At 39.7% G+C, this 19,423-nt stretch overlaps 1 protein-coding gene across 1 annotated transcript in view; it reads right to left on the bottom strand.

Moving 5' to 3' along the window:
* LOC117386095 (collagen alpha-1(XXV) chain) overlaps window positions 1-19,423 on the bottom strand; it is a 271,389-nt gene that overhangs the window by 101,546 nt on the left and 150,420 nt on the right. Inside the window, exons 3-4 of the mRNA XM_055229087.1 lie at window positions 14,774-14,818; window positions 2,231-2,238 (exon numbers count right to left, since the gene is read on the bottom strand). Coding sequence (XP_055085062.1) covers window positions 2,231-2,238; window positions 14,774-14,818 — 53 coding nt within the window. The remainder of the gene's footprint in view (window positions 1-2,230; window positions 2,239-14,773; window positions 14,819-19,423) is intronic.

The raw sequence follows: 19,423 nt of genomic DNA on the forward strand, positions 1-19,423 counted from the left end.
ATTAAATCCATAATAAGAAACAAAACATGGCACTAACATCTCCAAAGCGGTGGCTCTCCCCTTACAAAAACAGCACATATGCAAAATTTTGTTGGATTTGTAAAATAAAAAGGCCTTTAGCGCTGGTCCTGAACATCTTAAAGCCGCACTCTTACTGTTTACAGCCCTTGAGCTAACAACCTACAATGTTTTCACGAGATTTTCGGTCCAGAATTGTAAATGCCTCAGCCTGTCTTGGTGACCCGACGTCGCCGTTTTACACCCAAGCAAAACGAGGCAAAATCTGTAAAAAAAAAAGCGAAACAAAGACGTGTCCTATAAATTTCGTCGTACCGCTGTAAGAATAGACAGTACTTGGACTCCTCCTCATATAGAAAGCTTTTATTGTCAGTCGAGCAGGACCTGGCCAATGTACCAGTGAAAAGTCAGACCACCTGCACTTACTTACTCTGCAGAAACCCCGGGAGCGAGTGTCTTAGAGAGGCTCCGAGGATTAACTTACGACTTTTATGGCTCATTCTGCACACGCTATTACACCCATTCAATCACACTTTGCCTCTGGGCTATAAATAATTTTAACAGAGCTGCACAGACGCTCGGTGCCCGCTTGACCCGCGACTGCGCCGAGCTGTCAGAGGGCCTTGCGCATGAGTCTGTCAGCCACTCTTCGGCGTTTTTGGAGGATCTTGAAAGTGGAGTTTGCTGCGGAAGAGACGGAGGATCCAGTTTGTGTAGCGGCGAGGTGAGGGAGGAGGTGAGGTAACGCGTACCAGAGCAGGTCGGTAGCAATCGGTTATAAATAAGAAACAAATAAACAAATAAAGAGCGACCACGTGTGTCCGATGTTTGCGTTTAGGTTTACGTCATGTGTTCAGATCGTAGACTGTGTAAAGACGTGGACTAAGCGAGTGCGACGTCATCCACAGCGTTCGGCTCCGGTCAAATTAAGCGTATTGAGGCTAGCGGTTATATCGGCTAATCTGGAGCAGAGAGTGAGTATCATAGCAACCAAAGAGCCAATCTGGAGCGAGCCTGTTGAAGGTAACGCCCCTTCCCGCCCGTACCACTGGTTTAGCAACGCTGTCAATCAAACCTGTTGCTAACGCGAGTTGATGGAGCATGATCACTTCCTATCTGGAACGCGGCGGCTAGCAGGTTAGCTATGTCCATTTACAAATACAATCTATGGTTAAGATGAAACACAATCTGTACATCTTTACTAGCAAATGAGTATTAATTATTTATCATCATTATTTGTCACTGATCACAGACACTTTTGAAAGACGCACAATAAAACTTTTCTAGTCTCCTTAACTCCATGGAGATGTTATTGCTTTGGCTTGAATGTCCCCCAGTCATTAAACTTATCAGTCTCCATGTAAACAAATTCATGATGGACCAGGCAAACTTACAGGTCAGGTCTGTGGCGAGGCCTGTTCACATTAAGTACGCATTTGTGCTTCATTTTTTTTCAGTAATGTGAAACAGATCACCTCAATGTTATACTGTGAAACGCTGTCACCATAGACGTATATATAAATGGACATAGCTGGACCCATCGACTGTGGGTCCAGTTCACTTTCTATTGGAAAACCGTCATCCCTCTCTCCGTAACTGCTACTGTCAGACTCGTTATCTTGGTCTTAAAATGTTCGTATTAACCCGCTCTACATGATCCTGGTGTTTTTTTTTCCACTATTGTGTCTGTAAATCAAGATATGAACATTAATAACAGATAAATCAGGCGCCTTCTTTCCCCGAGGTCACTCCACTAGTGTTAGCAACAGGTTTGACCGCCCGCTCCCTGCTAAACCAGCGGTGCAGGCAAGAAGGGGGAAACAGCCTCACTCTGGATTGGCTCTTTGGTTGCTATGATACTCACGGTCAGAATTCCAAACATGAAACTCAGCTCCAAATTAGCCGCTATAACTGCTAGCCTCGATCCGCACTTAATCCACTTCTTTACACAGTCTATGGCTCCAAGCAAAGACACAAACTTTTACTAACTACTCAGTCTTCTGGGAAATTGCTACGCTAACAGATTTCAGCAGGTTTAGAACAACTTTATCTGCGTGTAATCAATCCTCGCTAATCTCGACCACATCATGGAACCAAGGACTCCAAACACAATGGCCTCGGTCCGTTCTGTTGTCCATTTCAATGTGGCGCATGTCGGAATTTTACCTTCATATGGGAACAACTGGGGAAGATGTGGAACAGGCATACTTACAGGAGGTCCTGAAAGAAAAACACAAGAGAAGAGAAAGATATGGTTAGTGTTTTCAATCAGCAATCAAACAGACTCCGATCATCAATGTTCCCGTAAAACCACATCCAAAATGAGGACCAGGAAGTTCAGAAATCAAAGGCGAGGAGAAAATGTTCTAAGGGCGTTTTGTGAACTGATAATGTAGTAATATGTAATGCATGTTGTACTGAAACTTCAGATTTATGCAGTGCTGGATGAAGTACTCAGTTTGTTACTTAAGTAAAAGTAAAAGAGGTTAAAAGTTACTCAAGTAAAAGTATCACATGAAAAAATCTACTTAAGTACCCACTTAAAATATACTTTTATGATTAAAAAGTAAAAGTATTTCACACAGATTTTGACAAAGTGTTGATGTATTTTGGTCACAGTAACAACACAAATCAATTTTGTAACTTTTCTTATGATTTTTGTGTATTTCTTCTTGTCTGATCAAAGCTGCAGTTTGAACTCGAAAACTAATCAGAAATTTTTCACGAACATGGTAAAAATAACCCCTCAACTCATATGAAAAGTACGTTTTACTTTTCAGTCCTGTTCAAAAATGCAGTGGAGTAGAAAGTACAGATACTGCTCTCACATGTAGTGAAGTAAAAGTAAAAAGTATCCACTGTAAAAGCCACTTAAGTAAAGTACAGATGCCTAAAAATTATACTTAAGTACAGTACTTCTTGTACTTCGTTACCTTCCACCTCTAGATATTTGCTCTGAAATAGATTCTCCCCATAAAAAGAAGGGATGATGTACTGTATAGATGAGAAATGACACAGGCATCTCACAATAATAAAGATAAATTCAGATGTTAATTCTATTTTTTCTTGAGCCACAAACTCCAATAGCTGGAAATGGCAAAAGAAAAAAAAAAGTTTCATATTTTTTTCCTATAATCTAAAGGTCTATTAATAAATTAAAAACCCATCACTGTTCACTCTATGAAAAAGCAGGTTGGCCATCGCTATGTGTCCGAAGAAAAACACTGTATAAAATGTATTTATAAGAGACTACGACGACAGACTGACTCAACATCGCACCTATTTGTTGAACTTTAATACGGAAACTTTTAATACAAGAGCTCATGATTGTCTACGTCTATGGACTGAGATGGGACAAATGGCTTTTGGCTGTTTTACTTCACAAAAATGGAACACGTTTGAAGGACACGCAAAACCGGACACTACGGTGACACTAATGCACTTTAACAATCTGGTGATAAACATTTAAACTCACACCTGCTCCTGTTTTAATGCTTTAAAATGGACTTATATACTTATTTGTTTTTGTTTGTATCTTTCCGTATTTGAACTACGACTTTCCTGAGTATTTTACATCCGATGCCCTTCTTTGCGTACTTCTCCTTCGGTCATGGGGTTGACGCAAGCATTACTCAATATGACGTTGTGCGGCTGGCCCACATTTACTTGAAACAATTACGTGTTTTTAGGAGGTGTCACTCGCTTCCTTTGCCCCTAATTACCAAAGCATTGTATCATAGTGAGCGCTCCCCAGAACACCGCAAATAACACTGTAGGGTCCCTATTAAGCAGGCACCCAGCTGCGGGAAATTAGGGTCAGTTTTAACTATTTCACTCTAGGACTAAAGGGGAAAGTGCAAATGAATACTACAGCTGGGGCCGTGCCTTTTTGATCCTTGCCGTGCCGCTCTTTTTTGGTTTTATGGATGGTTGAAATACAGTACACCACTTAGCTTTACAAACCTGCCCCAGTGCGTGAGTTTGCTGACACTGTGCTGAAAGACTCTACAGGCAGCATTTAAACTGCAATAACAGAAGAATAATGGCTAAAACTTGTAATTTTATGTTGCTAGCTGATGTTACGTCGGTTCTGATACGTTTTGTGTAGCCAGGTAGCGGCCGATAGCTAACAAGATGCTATAATATACATCAGACAGTGCGTGAGTTTGCTGACACTATGTTCAAAAACTCTATTCAAACAGCAATTACGTAAGAAGAATGGCAAAAACTTCTGATTTTATGTTGCTAGCTGATGTTACGTAGGTTCTGATACCTATTGTGTAGCTAGGTAGCGGCTGATAGCTAACAAGACACCATAATTTACATCAGATAGTGTGTGAGTTTGCTGACACTATGTTCAAAAACTCTATTCAAACAGCAATTAAGTAAGAAGAATGGCAAAAACTTCAAATTTTATGTTGCGTTTTGATACCTTTTGTGTTGCCAGGTAGCGACCAGTAGCTAACAAGATGCCATAATTTACATCAGACTGTGTGTGAGTTTACTGACACTATGTTCAAAAACTGTATTCAAATAGCAATTACGTAAGAATAATGGCAAAAACTTCAAATTTTACGATGCAAACTGAAGTTATGTAGGTTCTGATACCTTTTGTGTTACCAGGTAGAGGCCGTTAGCTAACAAGACGCCATTATTTACATCAGACAGTGCAAGAGTTTGTTGACACTGTATTGAAAGACTCCACGGGCAGTATTCAAACTGCAATTTTGGGAGAATAATGACAAAAATATCAAATTTTATGTTGCTAACTGAAGGTTCTAAGATCTTTTGTGTAGCCAGGTAGCGGCCGGTAGCTAACAAGATGCCATAATTTACATCAGACAGTGTGTGAGTTTGCTGACACGGTGTTGAAAGACGCCACAGGCAGCATTCAAACTATAGCAACGAAATTTAACATTACTAGCTGACGATATGTAGGTTTTGATACCTTTTGTGTTGCCAGATAGCGGCTGATAGCTAGCAAGACACCTTTATTTCAAACAGACAGTGTGTGAATTTGCTAACAGTGTTGAAAGACTCCACAGGCAGCATTCAAACAGCAGTTACAGAAGAATACTGACAAAAAACGTGTAACTTAATGTTGCTAGCTGACGTTACGTAGGTTCTGATTCCTTTTGTGTTGCCAGTTAGCGGCCGATAGCTAACAAGACGCCATAATTTATCAAACAGTGCGTGAATTTGCTGATATTCTGTTGAAAGACTCCACGGGCAGCATTCAAATAACAATTACGCAAGAAAAATGACAAAAACTTCAAATTTAACATTGCTAGCTGAAGTTACGTAAGTTCTGATATCTTTTGTGTAGCCAGGTAGCGACCGATAGCTAACAAGACGCCCTAATTTACATCAGACAGAAAAAAATCCGAGGTGACTTCAAACACTTTCCAGCTCTGACCGCTCGCTGAATAATTTCAAAATGCGGCTTCCAGTTCTACAAAAACGTTTTCATCCCAAACCGTCGAAACTCTTTTCCTTTCCGTATCGTCCCCGTAAACAAACAAGCTGCTAATGAATCCCCTTCACTTTAGCACATGTGCAAATACAGCCATGTCTTTTTTCCTATTTGACGTCCCTGGAAGTTATTGCCAAGTCTGGACCTTTGTAGATGAGTTAAAGGCGTCACTAAACACACCTCAGCCTGGATTTTGTGGGGAACCTGCGGAGGTGTAGTTACTTTGGGTTAAAGTGAATCATGAATTAAATATGGCCAGCTTCTACGTTCACCGCTGTTGAAAACTTTAAAGAGGGTAATTGGATTTGCAGAAGGCTTACACTGCAGAAAGCTCCATACGCCAGCGCCCATCAAGGACCGAATCTGACTGTCGCGCGTTTTATGTTGTGAAATGTGCTCATAGTCTGGGTTCTGGCTCCTGCGATTCTTTCATTTCTTTTCATTTACGTAGACTCTCGTGCTCTCATACCACAGTTTTAGAAAATTGGGAACATTATTGCCAATTAAACACAAGTATCCTAAAGGAAAGGTCCAATCAAAGTAGTGCCGCATGACATAATCCAATCATAATTATCAAATCTCAAGTGCTGCAGTTACTTCGGCTATAGGATTTCATCTGTCTCTCGACGGAAAAACAAACTGGCAAACCTCTGCAAACATATTCTGAAATGTGTGGGATTTTGTTAGTTTAGCAGTTCAGATTTCAGTTTTCTCTCCGTTTAAAACATGCACTGTGATCTGAATACTGATTGCAATTTGGATTTTTATTCCGCCAAAATTTTGTGACAAAGAACTGTATTTTTTAACTTGTGTTTTAAGTAAAAAAAAGATGCTATATATACGTATAAAAGCTCACATTTAATATTAAAATTTTGCTCATGTAGTAATGGAGCAATACTATTTTGAGAAAACTGATTTAAGGTTCATAAATTGATTTAAACTCAGAATTGATTTTTTAAGCCACATGTGTCAAACTCAAGGTCCATGTGCCAAATGTGACCCGCCATGTAATTTTATGCGGCCGCGACAAAGTAAACTATGTATGACTGTCTTAAAATATCAGTTTATCAGGAGATACGCAGTTACGCAGACATTTTTTCATATCTATGCAAATTCATAAGCAATATTTGTAACATGAATAAGTGATAAATATAGAAATGGTTAATTAATAAAATAAAAAAAGTAGTTGCTTTGAGAGGAACCATTTTGTTGATGTGGCGCTCTGTGAAAATGAGTTGGACACCCCTGATTTAAGTCATGTTATAATGCAAAAAAAACAAAAAAACAAAAACAAAACATACCTGAAGTTGTGTTTTGTTTCATTCACACATGTTTGATTGACCCTTTGTTCCACCTTGTGATGTCATGAAGTGGTAGTTTTCAAGACACAGCACCTTTTTACCTTTACTTCAGTACAGATTGGGGATTCCAGAGCTGAAATTATCCAAATAATTCTAGTGAAGGTGTTTGGAGTTTAAAAACACAGTGATCCGCTCGGTCTTTGTGAACCGAAACTGCACTGTTCCAAAAAGATCCTCAGCCTTTGCTCAGTCGCCTTTTCATTTCAAACCATCAGACTGTGGAATCAGCTCCAGACTCTGAAATTATTTGCAGTTTTGAATAATTTTACTAGAAATTTGAAAAAGTACATATTAGATAATCAAGTCTAGTGAATTTGTAATGTTCTGTCTCACTGTAAAAACCTGCACATAATGATTTTTTACATTGGTTTGGACTGTAGTAAACATAATGTATTGGACATGGGGACATTTTATTGTATTTTACTGCTAATATTAATGATGATCTGTTAGTTTTATAATGTAATCGTGAAGAAATGTGTATTTTAATGTGTTTTCACCTGCTCAGGGACTGCGCATGGAAAGTAGAAGTAGCTAAATCTGGTTCAAAATCATCTCTTCTTTTGTAAGATTAATGACTTTGTACACGGTTCCTGACAAATAAAGAATAAAGAACGAAAGAAAGAAGGAAAGGGAGCACTTCCTGTATTATCACATGACATCACAAGGTGGAACTCAGCCTAAATCTCAGTCTGTTTGTGACGAGGAAACAGCATTATAACATAGATCAGAAAACATCTTAATAACTTTTCCCTCTTTGAAAGCATCGATCTCCTTAAACACCCTATAGTTGTAATGTGCAGCTCTCAAAATGGCCGCCAGTTCTCTACCGCCTCACCTTAATAGAACCCCTTGTTTTGCTTTGAGTGGCTTTGATTGTTTAGCTTGTATCCCATTGATTTGTTAAGAGCAGGAGCGGTCCCCCCCTTTTCCCCGCCACAACCGCTCCTCTCTGACCGGTGACTGAAGAGCTGTCCACGCAACAATGGGCTTTTCTGAAATAACTCTGGCTCGGTCCTCTAAATGTTTACGGGAAAGTCAACTGCCTTTCAGACCAGCGCCGTGCCAAAACATCGATCTATTGTGCGTCTGTCAATGGATTTGCTGTTCTTTCCATCATTTGTGGCTTTCACGCTGGATGAGAACAAGTGAAAGGCGTAAAACCCACACCGCAAAGTTCCAGATCTGAAATGCAAAACAGGGTCTTATAGGGTCCTGTGTTACATTATTGTTACCTTATTAAAAAAAAGTCCCACAGCAATAAACTAGTGTAAAATCCGCTTCTGCCACAAAAACATGGTCATTTGGTCTGTGATACTCGGTTATTCAGTTGTATTGTTCTGGTGATGGAATGGGAAAATGTCTCACGAATCTCTATTACAATGGCATCAAATAAAAGGTGCTTTAATATTACTGTTTTATTAGGAAGGGCATCTGATACAAAGCTACGCTAAATGAAACAGATTCACATTTTGATGATTTGCTTTGATGATCCAGGAACATAAACAGGTTTGTTCCATCGACGGCAGGCCCTATATGTAACTCAGGACTGTCCAAACTACGGCCCAGGGGCTAAATGCGGCCCTCGGATCAAATTTTTTTGGCCCTCGTGCCTCCTCCTAAACTGGCCCAATTGATCAGGAAGTATTTTTTGCTACAAACTGAAGATATTCTACCTCTAGACATTGCATTGTGAAACAGAACTAAAAATAATACAAGTCGTATTAAAGGGACGATGTCTCTGTCAAACCTGTGTTAAATGCGCCGTTTGACTCCCTGATCTGTGGCCCCCTGTTTTATGTTTCAGTATGTGGCCCTCGGTGAAAAAAGTTTGGACACATCTGATGTAAATGGACATACAAAACAAAACGTGCCACCAAAAAAAAGGTCACACACTCTAATATTTGGTTGTTCCACCTTTAGCTTTGATTACGTCACACATTCATTTTAGCATTGTCTCCATTTTGCTTCTGCAACGTCACAAGATTTATTTCCATCCAGTGTCGCATTAATTTTTCACCTCACCAACATATTTGCTTAGTTAAATCCAGGTGGCGACTTTTTTTTTTTGGCCTGGCAGTGCAGAACCGTTAATGGTAAATGGTAAAATTTTAATATATTTTTCCACCTTTAAAGCATTTAAAGCGCTTTACATCAACTAAACCATTCATATAATCATACACAAAGGTAACAGACACTGAGGACAAGGTGGGTTAAGTGTCTTGCCCAAGGACACAACAATTGCACTGATCTATGGGAGCTGGAATCGCACCGGCAACTTGTGTGTAAATGGATTGGACCAATGATGTTTATGTTTATGTAGAGAGCAGGATTCGAACCGCCAACCTTCGGATCAGTGGAACTATTCTTATTCTTAGATATTCTTTTCTAGAGTTGGGTCCACTACCTTCTTGTCTCCATGGATATGTTCTTACTTAGCCTGGAATACCCCACAGTAAGGCATTAAACTGTCTATCTTCAATTTGTCCAATTACATGTGTTTTTGTATTGTAAAAAAACATCCATTCTTATTGTGACCGTGGTTGCCTCTCCACAGATCTGACCTGTAACTTCACAACTAACACATTTTATGCCATAGTGAGAAATATTCCAGCACAGACTGTTGCTGAACCTAGACCTGACTTGTACCTATAGGCTCAGAAGGAGAGGAACAGGAAGTGAGCGTGGGTGCGGTTCGACTCTGGCTCCAATTCACTTTCTATTGAAAAACCGTTGCCCTCTTTCCATAACTGCTGTTGTCAAATGTTCGTAAATTAAGATATGAACATTATTAACAGACAAATCAGGCTACTTCCAGCGGTGAGAAGGGGCGTTACCTGGAACTAGGCTCCAAATTCGCGGCTATAACTCGAGCCTCGATGAGCTTCATTTGACTGGAGCTGAACGCTGTGGTCAGGATACATCAAGTTTTATTAGGAAGGGCACCTGGTATTAAAGCTACACTAAATGAAATCGATTCACGTCTCTCTTGGAGGCTCATGAAAAGCTTTGATGATCCAGGAAAATAAAAAGGAGAAAAGAAAAATGTCCCTGTTCAAACTAACAGCATTAGGTAAGAACTGTTAAAACGTCAAAATCAATCAGTTTCATTCTCCAATTTTGTATTTTCCAAGTTAAATTTGCATATTGATAAAATGTACATCCAATAAAATTATATGTACAGGGTGGCCCAATCGTCACAACTCTTTTGTTTCTAAATATTTTTCTTTAATTTTTTCAGAGCATTTAGAACGACCCTTTCGACATTAATCTGAGCAAATCCAGCACCGAGGAACGAACCCTCATTGTACAGTGGAACTTTGAGTCACATGGGTCAAATACTGGGTTTAATCCCACAGATGCCCCGAGCGTAAATGACATTAAAGGAATAATAAGTGTTTTTCAAAGACAGGGGGCAGTATGTGATCTCCACAGACCTGACTAGTCCTGATTTCTTCCTGTGGGGCGATCTTAAAGAAAAGGTGTTTGTGAATAAACCTCAGACGACTTAATAAACGACTTAAAATGTAATATCGAGGATCAAATAAGAGACATAAGTCCGGAAATGCTTTAAAATGTTATGTAAAGTGTGTTGGGCCAGATGATTCAGGGCAAAAACAAAAATGGTGGACACTTAAAAAACACAGTGACAAGTTCAAGTGTAAGTGAACAATTATAACCGTATATATCGCCAAAAAAATCTCAAAAAGGTTCAGTTTATCTACAGCTAAAATTTGGTGAGTTTAACTTAAGAATTATAGGAGCTACTGAAGAATTTGCACATTTTAAATCTCAATATTTATCTACAACGACTCAATAAAAGAAACAAATTCGCTGACTTCCACGTTAGAAAACTGAGACGCCCAACGCCGTAAACGTCATCGCCGCAAAGAATACAAAAAAAATGCAAATATTATACAGCTTGTCACAAAACAACCCTAAGACAAAACGCAAAAACAAGTAACGGCAAATAAAATTCACTATAAAGCTGTCGACTCCTCCTATGGATTACACTGAACACGACATTAGCAAGTAGCAGCCTTTTTTTTTTTCATTTGTACCAAAATGAAAACGCAACTGTGTCAAATCCTACGCGTGTCAGTGCGATGAAAGATCGCTCAAACATGCACGAATCACTCCAAAAATAACTTTGAAAGGGTAAATGAGATGTGGAAACAACTATAACACGATTTAAAAGCTCTGAAAAGTCCATTTTGCAGAATACGTCCGCTTTAAACCGACCTCTACACCGGTGGCGTCAAACTCATTTTCACCGAGGGCCACGTCAGCAAAATGGCCGCCATCAAGGGCCAGGTGTGCGGCAGAGTAAATGTCACTAAATGTAACCGAATGTCGACATTGTACTGACCCCGCCTCATAAAACAAAAAAACATACACGTTTTTCTCCTCAAAGCACAAACTTATATTCACCTTCTCCTTTCTTCTTTCCAACTTCCTTCCGTGTCAACGATTTTCCTCTTCATGAACATTCTGTGATGATTATTTGCAAATATTTTTCAGTTCCACTTGCTGGGAAAATCTCATTTGTTTATTGGCAGTGCACACATTAAAGCAGTATAGACTTAAAATGACAGTCATGCCTTTTAATTTACCTTCTCGCGGGCCACATAAAATTATATGGCGGGCCGCTTTTGACCCCCGGGCCTTGAGTTTGACACACGTGCTCTACACTGTTTCAAATGACCTCCTTGCATTTGCCTTGTCTTAGTATTATATATATATATTTTTCGACAGGGGCAGTTGTTTGGTACGTGCTCTCTCTTCATCCCTCGCTCCTCTCCTCTCTCTCCTCTCTCTCGTTCCCTCCTCGGAAATATCACCACACTCCAGAAGCCATTATCACTCTGGCGATCAGGTGTGCACTCCGCTACCTGCCAAGAGCGTGTTCTGGCTGTGAATTCAATTTGAGGGGACACTTTCCATCTGTAGGACTGTCACCGCATCTCGACTCCGCCGGGCCCTATACTTTGCCGAGTCAGCTCTGCGGAGTGTGCGGGGGACAGATTTGGAGATAGGAGGGCAGAGTTGGAGCTATACTTCTAAGTTATCAGCACATTTGACCGGTGGTGTCACTTTGCATCACCGGCGGGTCTCGTTGGAAAAGTCGTGTTCGGGCGTTAACGTTCGACGGAGCTGATGGATCAGAGCTGGAGGAGAGAGGTTTTCCATGATAACGTTGATGTTCAAAGGTGCAGTAACTTCTGATGTGCCCCCACGCTTTTGTCGCCATGGGTTTGTTATTTCTCTACCTGGAATGTTCCACAGTGTGATGTTACGCTACTATATCTCCATGGAGACGAGTAAGTCCAGCCTTAAAGCTAAGTGAGAGGTTAGATCTGTGTAGAGGAGGGAAGCAGGGACTAAACATGGACGAAACCAGGACTAAACCAGGACTAAACCAAGACTAAACCAGGACTAAACCAGGACTAAACCAGGACTAAACCAGGACTAAACCAGGACTAAACCAGGGCTAAACATGGACTAAACCAGGACTAAACCAGGACTAAACCAGGACTAAACCAGGACTAAACCAAGACTATATCGGGACCAAACATGGACTAAATAAGAACTGAACAAGGGCTAAACCTGGACTAAACATTGGACTAAACATTGGACTAAACCAGGACTAAACCAGGACTAAACATGGACTAAACAGACACTAAATTGGAACTAAACCAGGACTAAACCAGGACTAAACATGTACTAAACATGGACTAAACATGGACTAAACCTGGACTAAACATGGACTAAATATTGGACTAAACCAGGAATAAACATGGACTAAACATGGACTAAACCAGGACTAAACTGGGACTAAACATGGACTAAACCAGGACTAAACATGGACTAAACATGGACTAAACCAGGACTAAACTGGGACTAAACATGGACTAAACCAGGACTAAACATGGACTAAACCAGGACTAAACATTAGACTAAACCAGGACTAAACTGGGACTAAACATGGACTAAACCAGGACTAAACATGGGACTAAACATGGACTAAACATGGACTAAACATGGACTAAACCAGGACTAAACATTAGACTAAACCAGGACTAAACTGGGACTAAACATGGACTAAACCAGGACTAAACATGGACTAAACATGGACTAAACCAGGACTAAACATGGGACTAAACATGGACTAAACATGGACTAAACATGGACTAAACCAGGACTAAACATTAGACTAAACCAGGACTAAACTGGGACTAAACTTTCTTATTCTGTAAAGTACTTTGAATGACTTTGTGTGAACTGTGCTGTACGGATAAACTGTACTGCGGATCATTCCAAGCCAAACCAGTAACGTTTCCATGGAGACAAACAGGTGCATGGTGCATCTTTAATTTTTAATGTCTCTTAGAATGAGGGGTTGGGTTGTTGTCTTTACAGGGTTTATCCACATGAAACAAACACTGAGATGAGGTTTTCAAAGGCGGCGCAGTTTCAGTTGAAGTGTTACATCATAAAGTATCATAAAAGTGTCACTGATGAAACTGAAAGGATTTAAAGCCACGACATCAATAAAATATGTTTGTGAACCTAATCCAGGGGTTAAATGTATCTGACATATCTGCACTTTACTTCAGTAGATTTTACAGTGGATACTTTTTACTTTTACTTCACTACATTTCAGAGCAGTATCTGTACTTTCTACTGCACTACATTTTTGAACAGGACTGAAACGTGAAATTATTTTTTATTGTTTGAGACCTGCTGAAAAGCCCGAGGGTTTATTTCTAACAAGTTCAAAGTTTGAGCAAAATAAAATATCCAAATGAAACTGTTTCTGTTGTAAATTCTGCACAAATCTTTATCAAAATCACGACATTTGAAGCTTTAATAAATCTGAAAATACTTTTACTTAAATCGGTTTTTCATGTGATACTTTTACTTTTACTTGAGTATTTTTTTGCTCCATTATCTGTACTTTTACTGAAGTAACAAAATGGAGTACTTTTTCCACTGCTGACCTAAACCAGGACTAAACCAGGACTAAACCAGAACTAAACCAGAACTAAACTAGGACTAAACCAGGACTAAACCAGAACTAAACCAGGACTAAACCAGGACTAAACTAGGACTAAACAGGACTAAACCAGGACTAAACCAGAACTAAACCAGGACTAAACCAGAACTAAACCAGGACTAAACCAGGACTAAACTAGGACTAAACCAGGACTAAACCATAACTAAACATGGACTAAACCAGGACTAAACCGGGACTAAATATGGACTAAACCGGGACTAAACATGGACTAAACCAAGACTAAACCAAGACTAAAACCAGGACTAAACCAGGACTAAACCAGGACTAAACCATAACTAAACATGGACTAAACCAGGACTAAACCGGGACTAAATATGGACTAAACCGGGACTAAACCTGGACTAAACCAAGACTAAACCGGGACTAAACTGGGACTAAACCAGGACTAAACCAGGACTACACCAGGACTAAACCAGGACTAAACCAGGACTAAACCAGGACTCTGTACGTACATTTAAATTCTTTTCCATAAGTAGATTTTTTTACGTGATTCTTTTCCTTTTCCTTGAGTATTTCTTTACTCTTTTATCTGTACTTTTACTTAAGTAACAAAGCTGAGCGCCTCTTCCACCGTTGACCTAATCTTAGAAAAGAAAATCAGGTTTCACATTCATAGATTCCGTCTTAAAAAATAGTGAGTTCAAACTGCAGATAGAAGTTGAACCTATAATGTAAAAAGCCGACTGTTATGGTGAGCGCGAAACCAACCAGGCCACAAATTACACACATATAAGCTCTGTTGGCCGCAGATACACAGTGTTCTTTTACACGCTCGTGAACGGCTCATGTCCCACTGAATCAGGGTTTATGAAAGTGGAGATGATGGCGATGGTGGGCCGCACGTACCGGGTTCGCCGTCTCTGCCTCGTCTTCCTCGTTTTCCTGGAGGTCCTGCAACAGAGAAGTGCAGTTATGTCAGTTGTGTGTTTGTTTAAGTCGGTTTGGTTTGTTGGTTTCTTACAGGGAGGGAAACGTTATATGATTACTATGATTGAGCAGGCAGAACAAGCAAATACCACCTGTGTTACGGATACTACTGCTACTGCTACTGCTACTACTACTACTACTACTGCAAAAGCTACTACTACTTCATCTATTGCTAGACCATTGTCCATCAGTCTCCTCCGTGCCGTGTCTCCTGTCCAGTACAGAATGTGTTCAGACAAATTTACATAAACGTTGGATCGCAGTGTGACTCTGAAGTGCTGTACGTTTGCAATTTGTTTTCTCCCCGACAAAACCCACAATGTCGACGAAACGTTCTGCACCGACAAAGACGCCTACGAAGGTTTGAACTTTGAGAGAGTTTAAACGAGAGAGAAATGTGAGAAAATGTTAACGCCTGTGTGAGAAAAGTGTATAAAGTGTGTGGTGAGGGGTTTTACAGACAAAAAACTAGAGAATATATAGAATAACTGGAAAAAATAAAGCTGACACTTCATGGATTTCGCCTACTACGGGTTATTTTAAAAACGTAACCCCACATAGTTATAATCGCTGACAGTTGTGGATCGTTATGTTATAATTTGCACATTTTAAATCGCAAAATTCATCTAAAACGACTTAATAAAAGAAACAAGTTCGCTGACTTCTGCGTTAGAAAACTGTGGCGTCCAATGGGAGCTGACGTTGGCGTAAATGTCATCACAACAAAGCGCCGTGTAGCTGTCGGCGCCCCCTATGGATAGCTGCAGATCACACTAGCGAGCAGCTGATTTTTTTTTTTTTTTCATTTGTACCAAAATGACTATGCTGAATCCTAAATAAAATTAAAGAAAGATCGCAGGGGTTACCTTCTAAAAATAACCCGTGAAGTATCAGCTTTATTTTTTCCAGTTATTCTATATATTCTCTATGTTTTTTGCTGTAAAACCCCTCACCACACACTTTATACACTTTTCTCACACAGGCGTTAACATTTTCTCACATTTCTCTCTCGTTTAAACTCTCTCAAAGTTCAAACCTTCGTAGGCGTCTTTGTCGGTGCAGAACGTTTCATCGACATTGTGGGTTTTGTCGGGGAGAAAACAAATCGCAAACGTACAGCACTTCAGAGTCACACTGCGATCCAACGTTTATGTAAATTTGTCTGAACACATTCTGTACTGGACAGGAGACACGGCACGGAGGAGACTGATGGACAATGGTCTACAGTCCAACAGCCAATCATACGATGTACAATGTAAAAAAGCAGCAAAATCGCACAAAAAATCCGCAAAACAGTGAGACCGCAAAAGGTGAATCGAACAAATGGTTCAACATTGCTCAAACTTGCACGAATGACTCCAAAAACAACTGCACAGGGTCAATGAGAAGGAAACAGCTTTAACACGGTTCAAAGCTCTGAAAAGTCGCTTTTGGATAATCGGTTTGTTTTAATGGTAGAATCATTTGTTTGGATTTCTATTGGTGGAATTAATTCAAACATTGTGAACATGGGATTTAGTTACTTCTCATTTTCCAGTTCTGTTGGCTAAACTTTGACTATTGTGGAGAATTTGAGAAGAAGAAGGTGCTTTTCTGTCTCTAATTTATTTGTATTTGTTTCGTTTCATGATGCTAGGCTATCGTTGCAGGATAATGAGCTCAATTTTAGTTTGAACAAAGACTTCGGATGAATGAAATGTGACTGTTTGGACAGAAGCTGAGATAAAACCATGAGACCAAGTGATTTTAACGTGTTCATTCTTTCTAGTTTGAGTTTTGTTTATTTCCGAGCTTTGGTTCTGTGGCTCTTCTGAACGATCTTCTCTTCTTGAGGCTGGAGGAGTAAACAATTACACGCTTTGCTAGCCTTTACACACTGAAGGCCTGACTGCTCCGTATTGTACACAGGTACTCCTCTGTGACAGGAAAATAGATTCACAAATTTATCTCCTGAATCAATTTCTTTCTCGCGCCCCTCGTAGCGTCGCAGCTGTCGCGGCGGAGACGGGCGAAAGAGGAAACGCTCTTCAGTTCGTGTGCCATCGAACAAAACAAAACGAAAAGATGAAACATTTGTTCATTTTATGGCAGAAAACTCAAGTATATTCGCCAAACTCATTTTTCAAGGATTGTTTGGATGAATTTGACTGAGTTTGTAAACTAAGAAATTGGACTTTAGCTAATAGCACCAGAGACAATGGGTTTTACTCATAAAAGTGTGTCCAAGCCTGGATAAACAAAATTATGGGAGTTTCCGTAAAAGCCAAGTTTATACACAAATTAATGTGTGTGGTCGGGCAGAACATGGAAAAGGCAGAGTGAAAAGGAAGCCATCTGATCCTAAGAACTGCAATCACACAGAAAACAGTACATTAAAGTACATTATGCAACCTTTATGCTGTTTCCACGGAGACAAGAAAGAAACCTACACCGTGTTCTAATGTCGTTTCCTTATCACAAACAGACCTGGAGTTGTGTTTTGTTTTGTTTCATTCACATGTTTAACACTCAAATCCTGCATATTTAAGCTGAGTTCTTCTCTCAGTCTGAAAACACTCTGTTCCACCTTGTGATGTCATCATGTGGTAATACAGGAAGTGCTCCACTGTTTTGTTTTTAAACTTCAAACACCTTCACTAGAATCATTTGGAAACTTTCAGTACTAATATAAAAGTATCGTTATATCGTGTTGTTTAATTTAATGATACAGTATCGATATCGTGGGCTGCTGTATCGATATATTTTTGTATATTTTGCCACATTTTTCTGTCACAGCGTTACATTTTTGTGTCTTGTTTAGAGGAAAGAAACGTGTTTATGCAGAACATTTGACATTTGATTCACAGTTTTGATGATTAAAAACAGGTTTACTTCACATTAACTTTGGTTTATCAAAGACTTTACGTATCACAGTCGCATTTTAGTCGATTTAGAGTCGTTAAACTGTTAAACTGTCCCTGTTTATGTAAATGTTGACCTAATATAAGCTGTGGATAAATAATATTGACCAATGCAACAGTCTGATGTGTTTTCTAGTTAGTCACATGCACTAAACAAAATGCACTTTATGTTTATTCATCTTCAGTAAAAGGAAGATAAATGTACCGTTAATAATTATTTTTTGTGAAAATGGGATCAAGAAAGCCTGTTTTTTTCACTGAATCGTATCGTATCGGCGAAATCTTAATGATACCCAGTCTTATTCAGTACAGGAATTGCGTAATTGCCCATCTCTACTGAACAAAACGTAGCTATTAACTTTAAAACTACCACTTTATGACATCACAAGGTGCAACAGAGCGTTTTGAGTTTTGGAAATGAAGACAGACTTAAACCTGGATTACTCAAACATGTATAAATGAAACAAAACACAACTCCAGGTCTGTTTTTGATGACGTAACAACATTATAACGTGACTTAAAGCTCATTAGAGTCAGTTTTGTGTAATATAGGACCTTTAATGACAATAATACACAGGCACAAAAGTTCATTGTAACTCGTTTTGTGTTGAGCCTGGCAGCTGGAACGACCTTACATGACATTATACAGTTTGTCCAAAGCACAAATCAATCATTGTGTGTATCAGCGGGTATCCGTGTGTTAAGTTTTTGGTGTAAGAATGTGAGAAGTAAAATAAAAAGCTATGGTTTCAATGCAGTGCTTGGCTGATTTACGACCCCTTCGGTGCTTTGCCGCGGTGCAAAAAGCCGGATTATGTTCCACGACGTGCTGTACGCTCCTCGGGCCCCTGCTCTATCCCACTGTTTGGCCCCTGACTCTGGATGGGGCCCAGGGTTTGGAGTCAGACGCTGCCAGTGAAGAGAATGTGACCGCAGGTGGAAAGGGAGGGGCCGTTTAGTACAGCTACAGCTCCCATCAGCCCCGGCGTTGGCCTTCGCAAGTTTGTTTTTCAGGGGAATTTTAAAAGAAAAACTCGCAGATTCAATGCAGCTCATTTTGATATGTGTAATGTTTGTTAATGATACAATGAAATCCAAATGTAGTATGTTTGGATGATGGTGGTTGCGCTTTCAGGAAGACGGAGAGGAAAAGGTGAACATGAAGTGTGGTCCTGCTCGTAAAACTTAAAATAATTATAATTTATCTTCATTAAATGTCTGTGTAATCCCTCAGTCGTCCAGGTATGACCCATAAAAAAAGAAAAGACTGTATTAAAGACTGCTGTGAGCATTATACTGGAGAAACTATACAGTCACTCCATAAGAAATGTCCCAAAACTGCCACAAGAGCAGCTCAGGACACCAATCTGCTGTGCATCTCCATCTCAAAACCACAAATCAGTCCTTTGAAGATACTGAAGTACAGATCTTAGCCAAAGAAAATAAATGGTTTGAGAGGAGAGTTAATCATTTAAGGACTGAGCACATTATAGACCGTTATAGCTCACCTAGACCAGCCATAAAAATCATATTAAAGAAAGTATCAGCGTGTACTTTTGCCTTTTTTTCACACAACTACCTCTATTTTACACATTGTGGAAATAAGACTCCTTTTGCAGGGTCTGTTGAATGTTAAAGCAAAGACAAAGAGTTTATTTCTTGCGAGAAC

Source organism: Periophthalmus magnuspinnatus, chromosome 18, assembly GCF_009829125.3.
Source record: "Periophthalmus magnuspinnatus isolate fPerMag1 chromosome 18, fPerMag1.2.pri, whole genome shotgun sequence".
Taxonomy (NCBI): domain Eukaryota; kingdom Metazoa; phylum Chordata; class Actinopteri; order Gobiiformes; family Gobiidae; genus Periophthalmus; species Periophthalmus magnuspinnatus.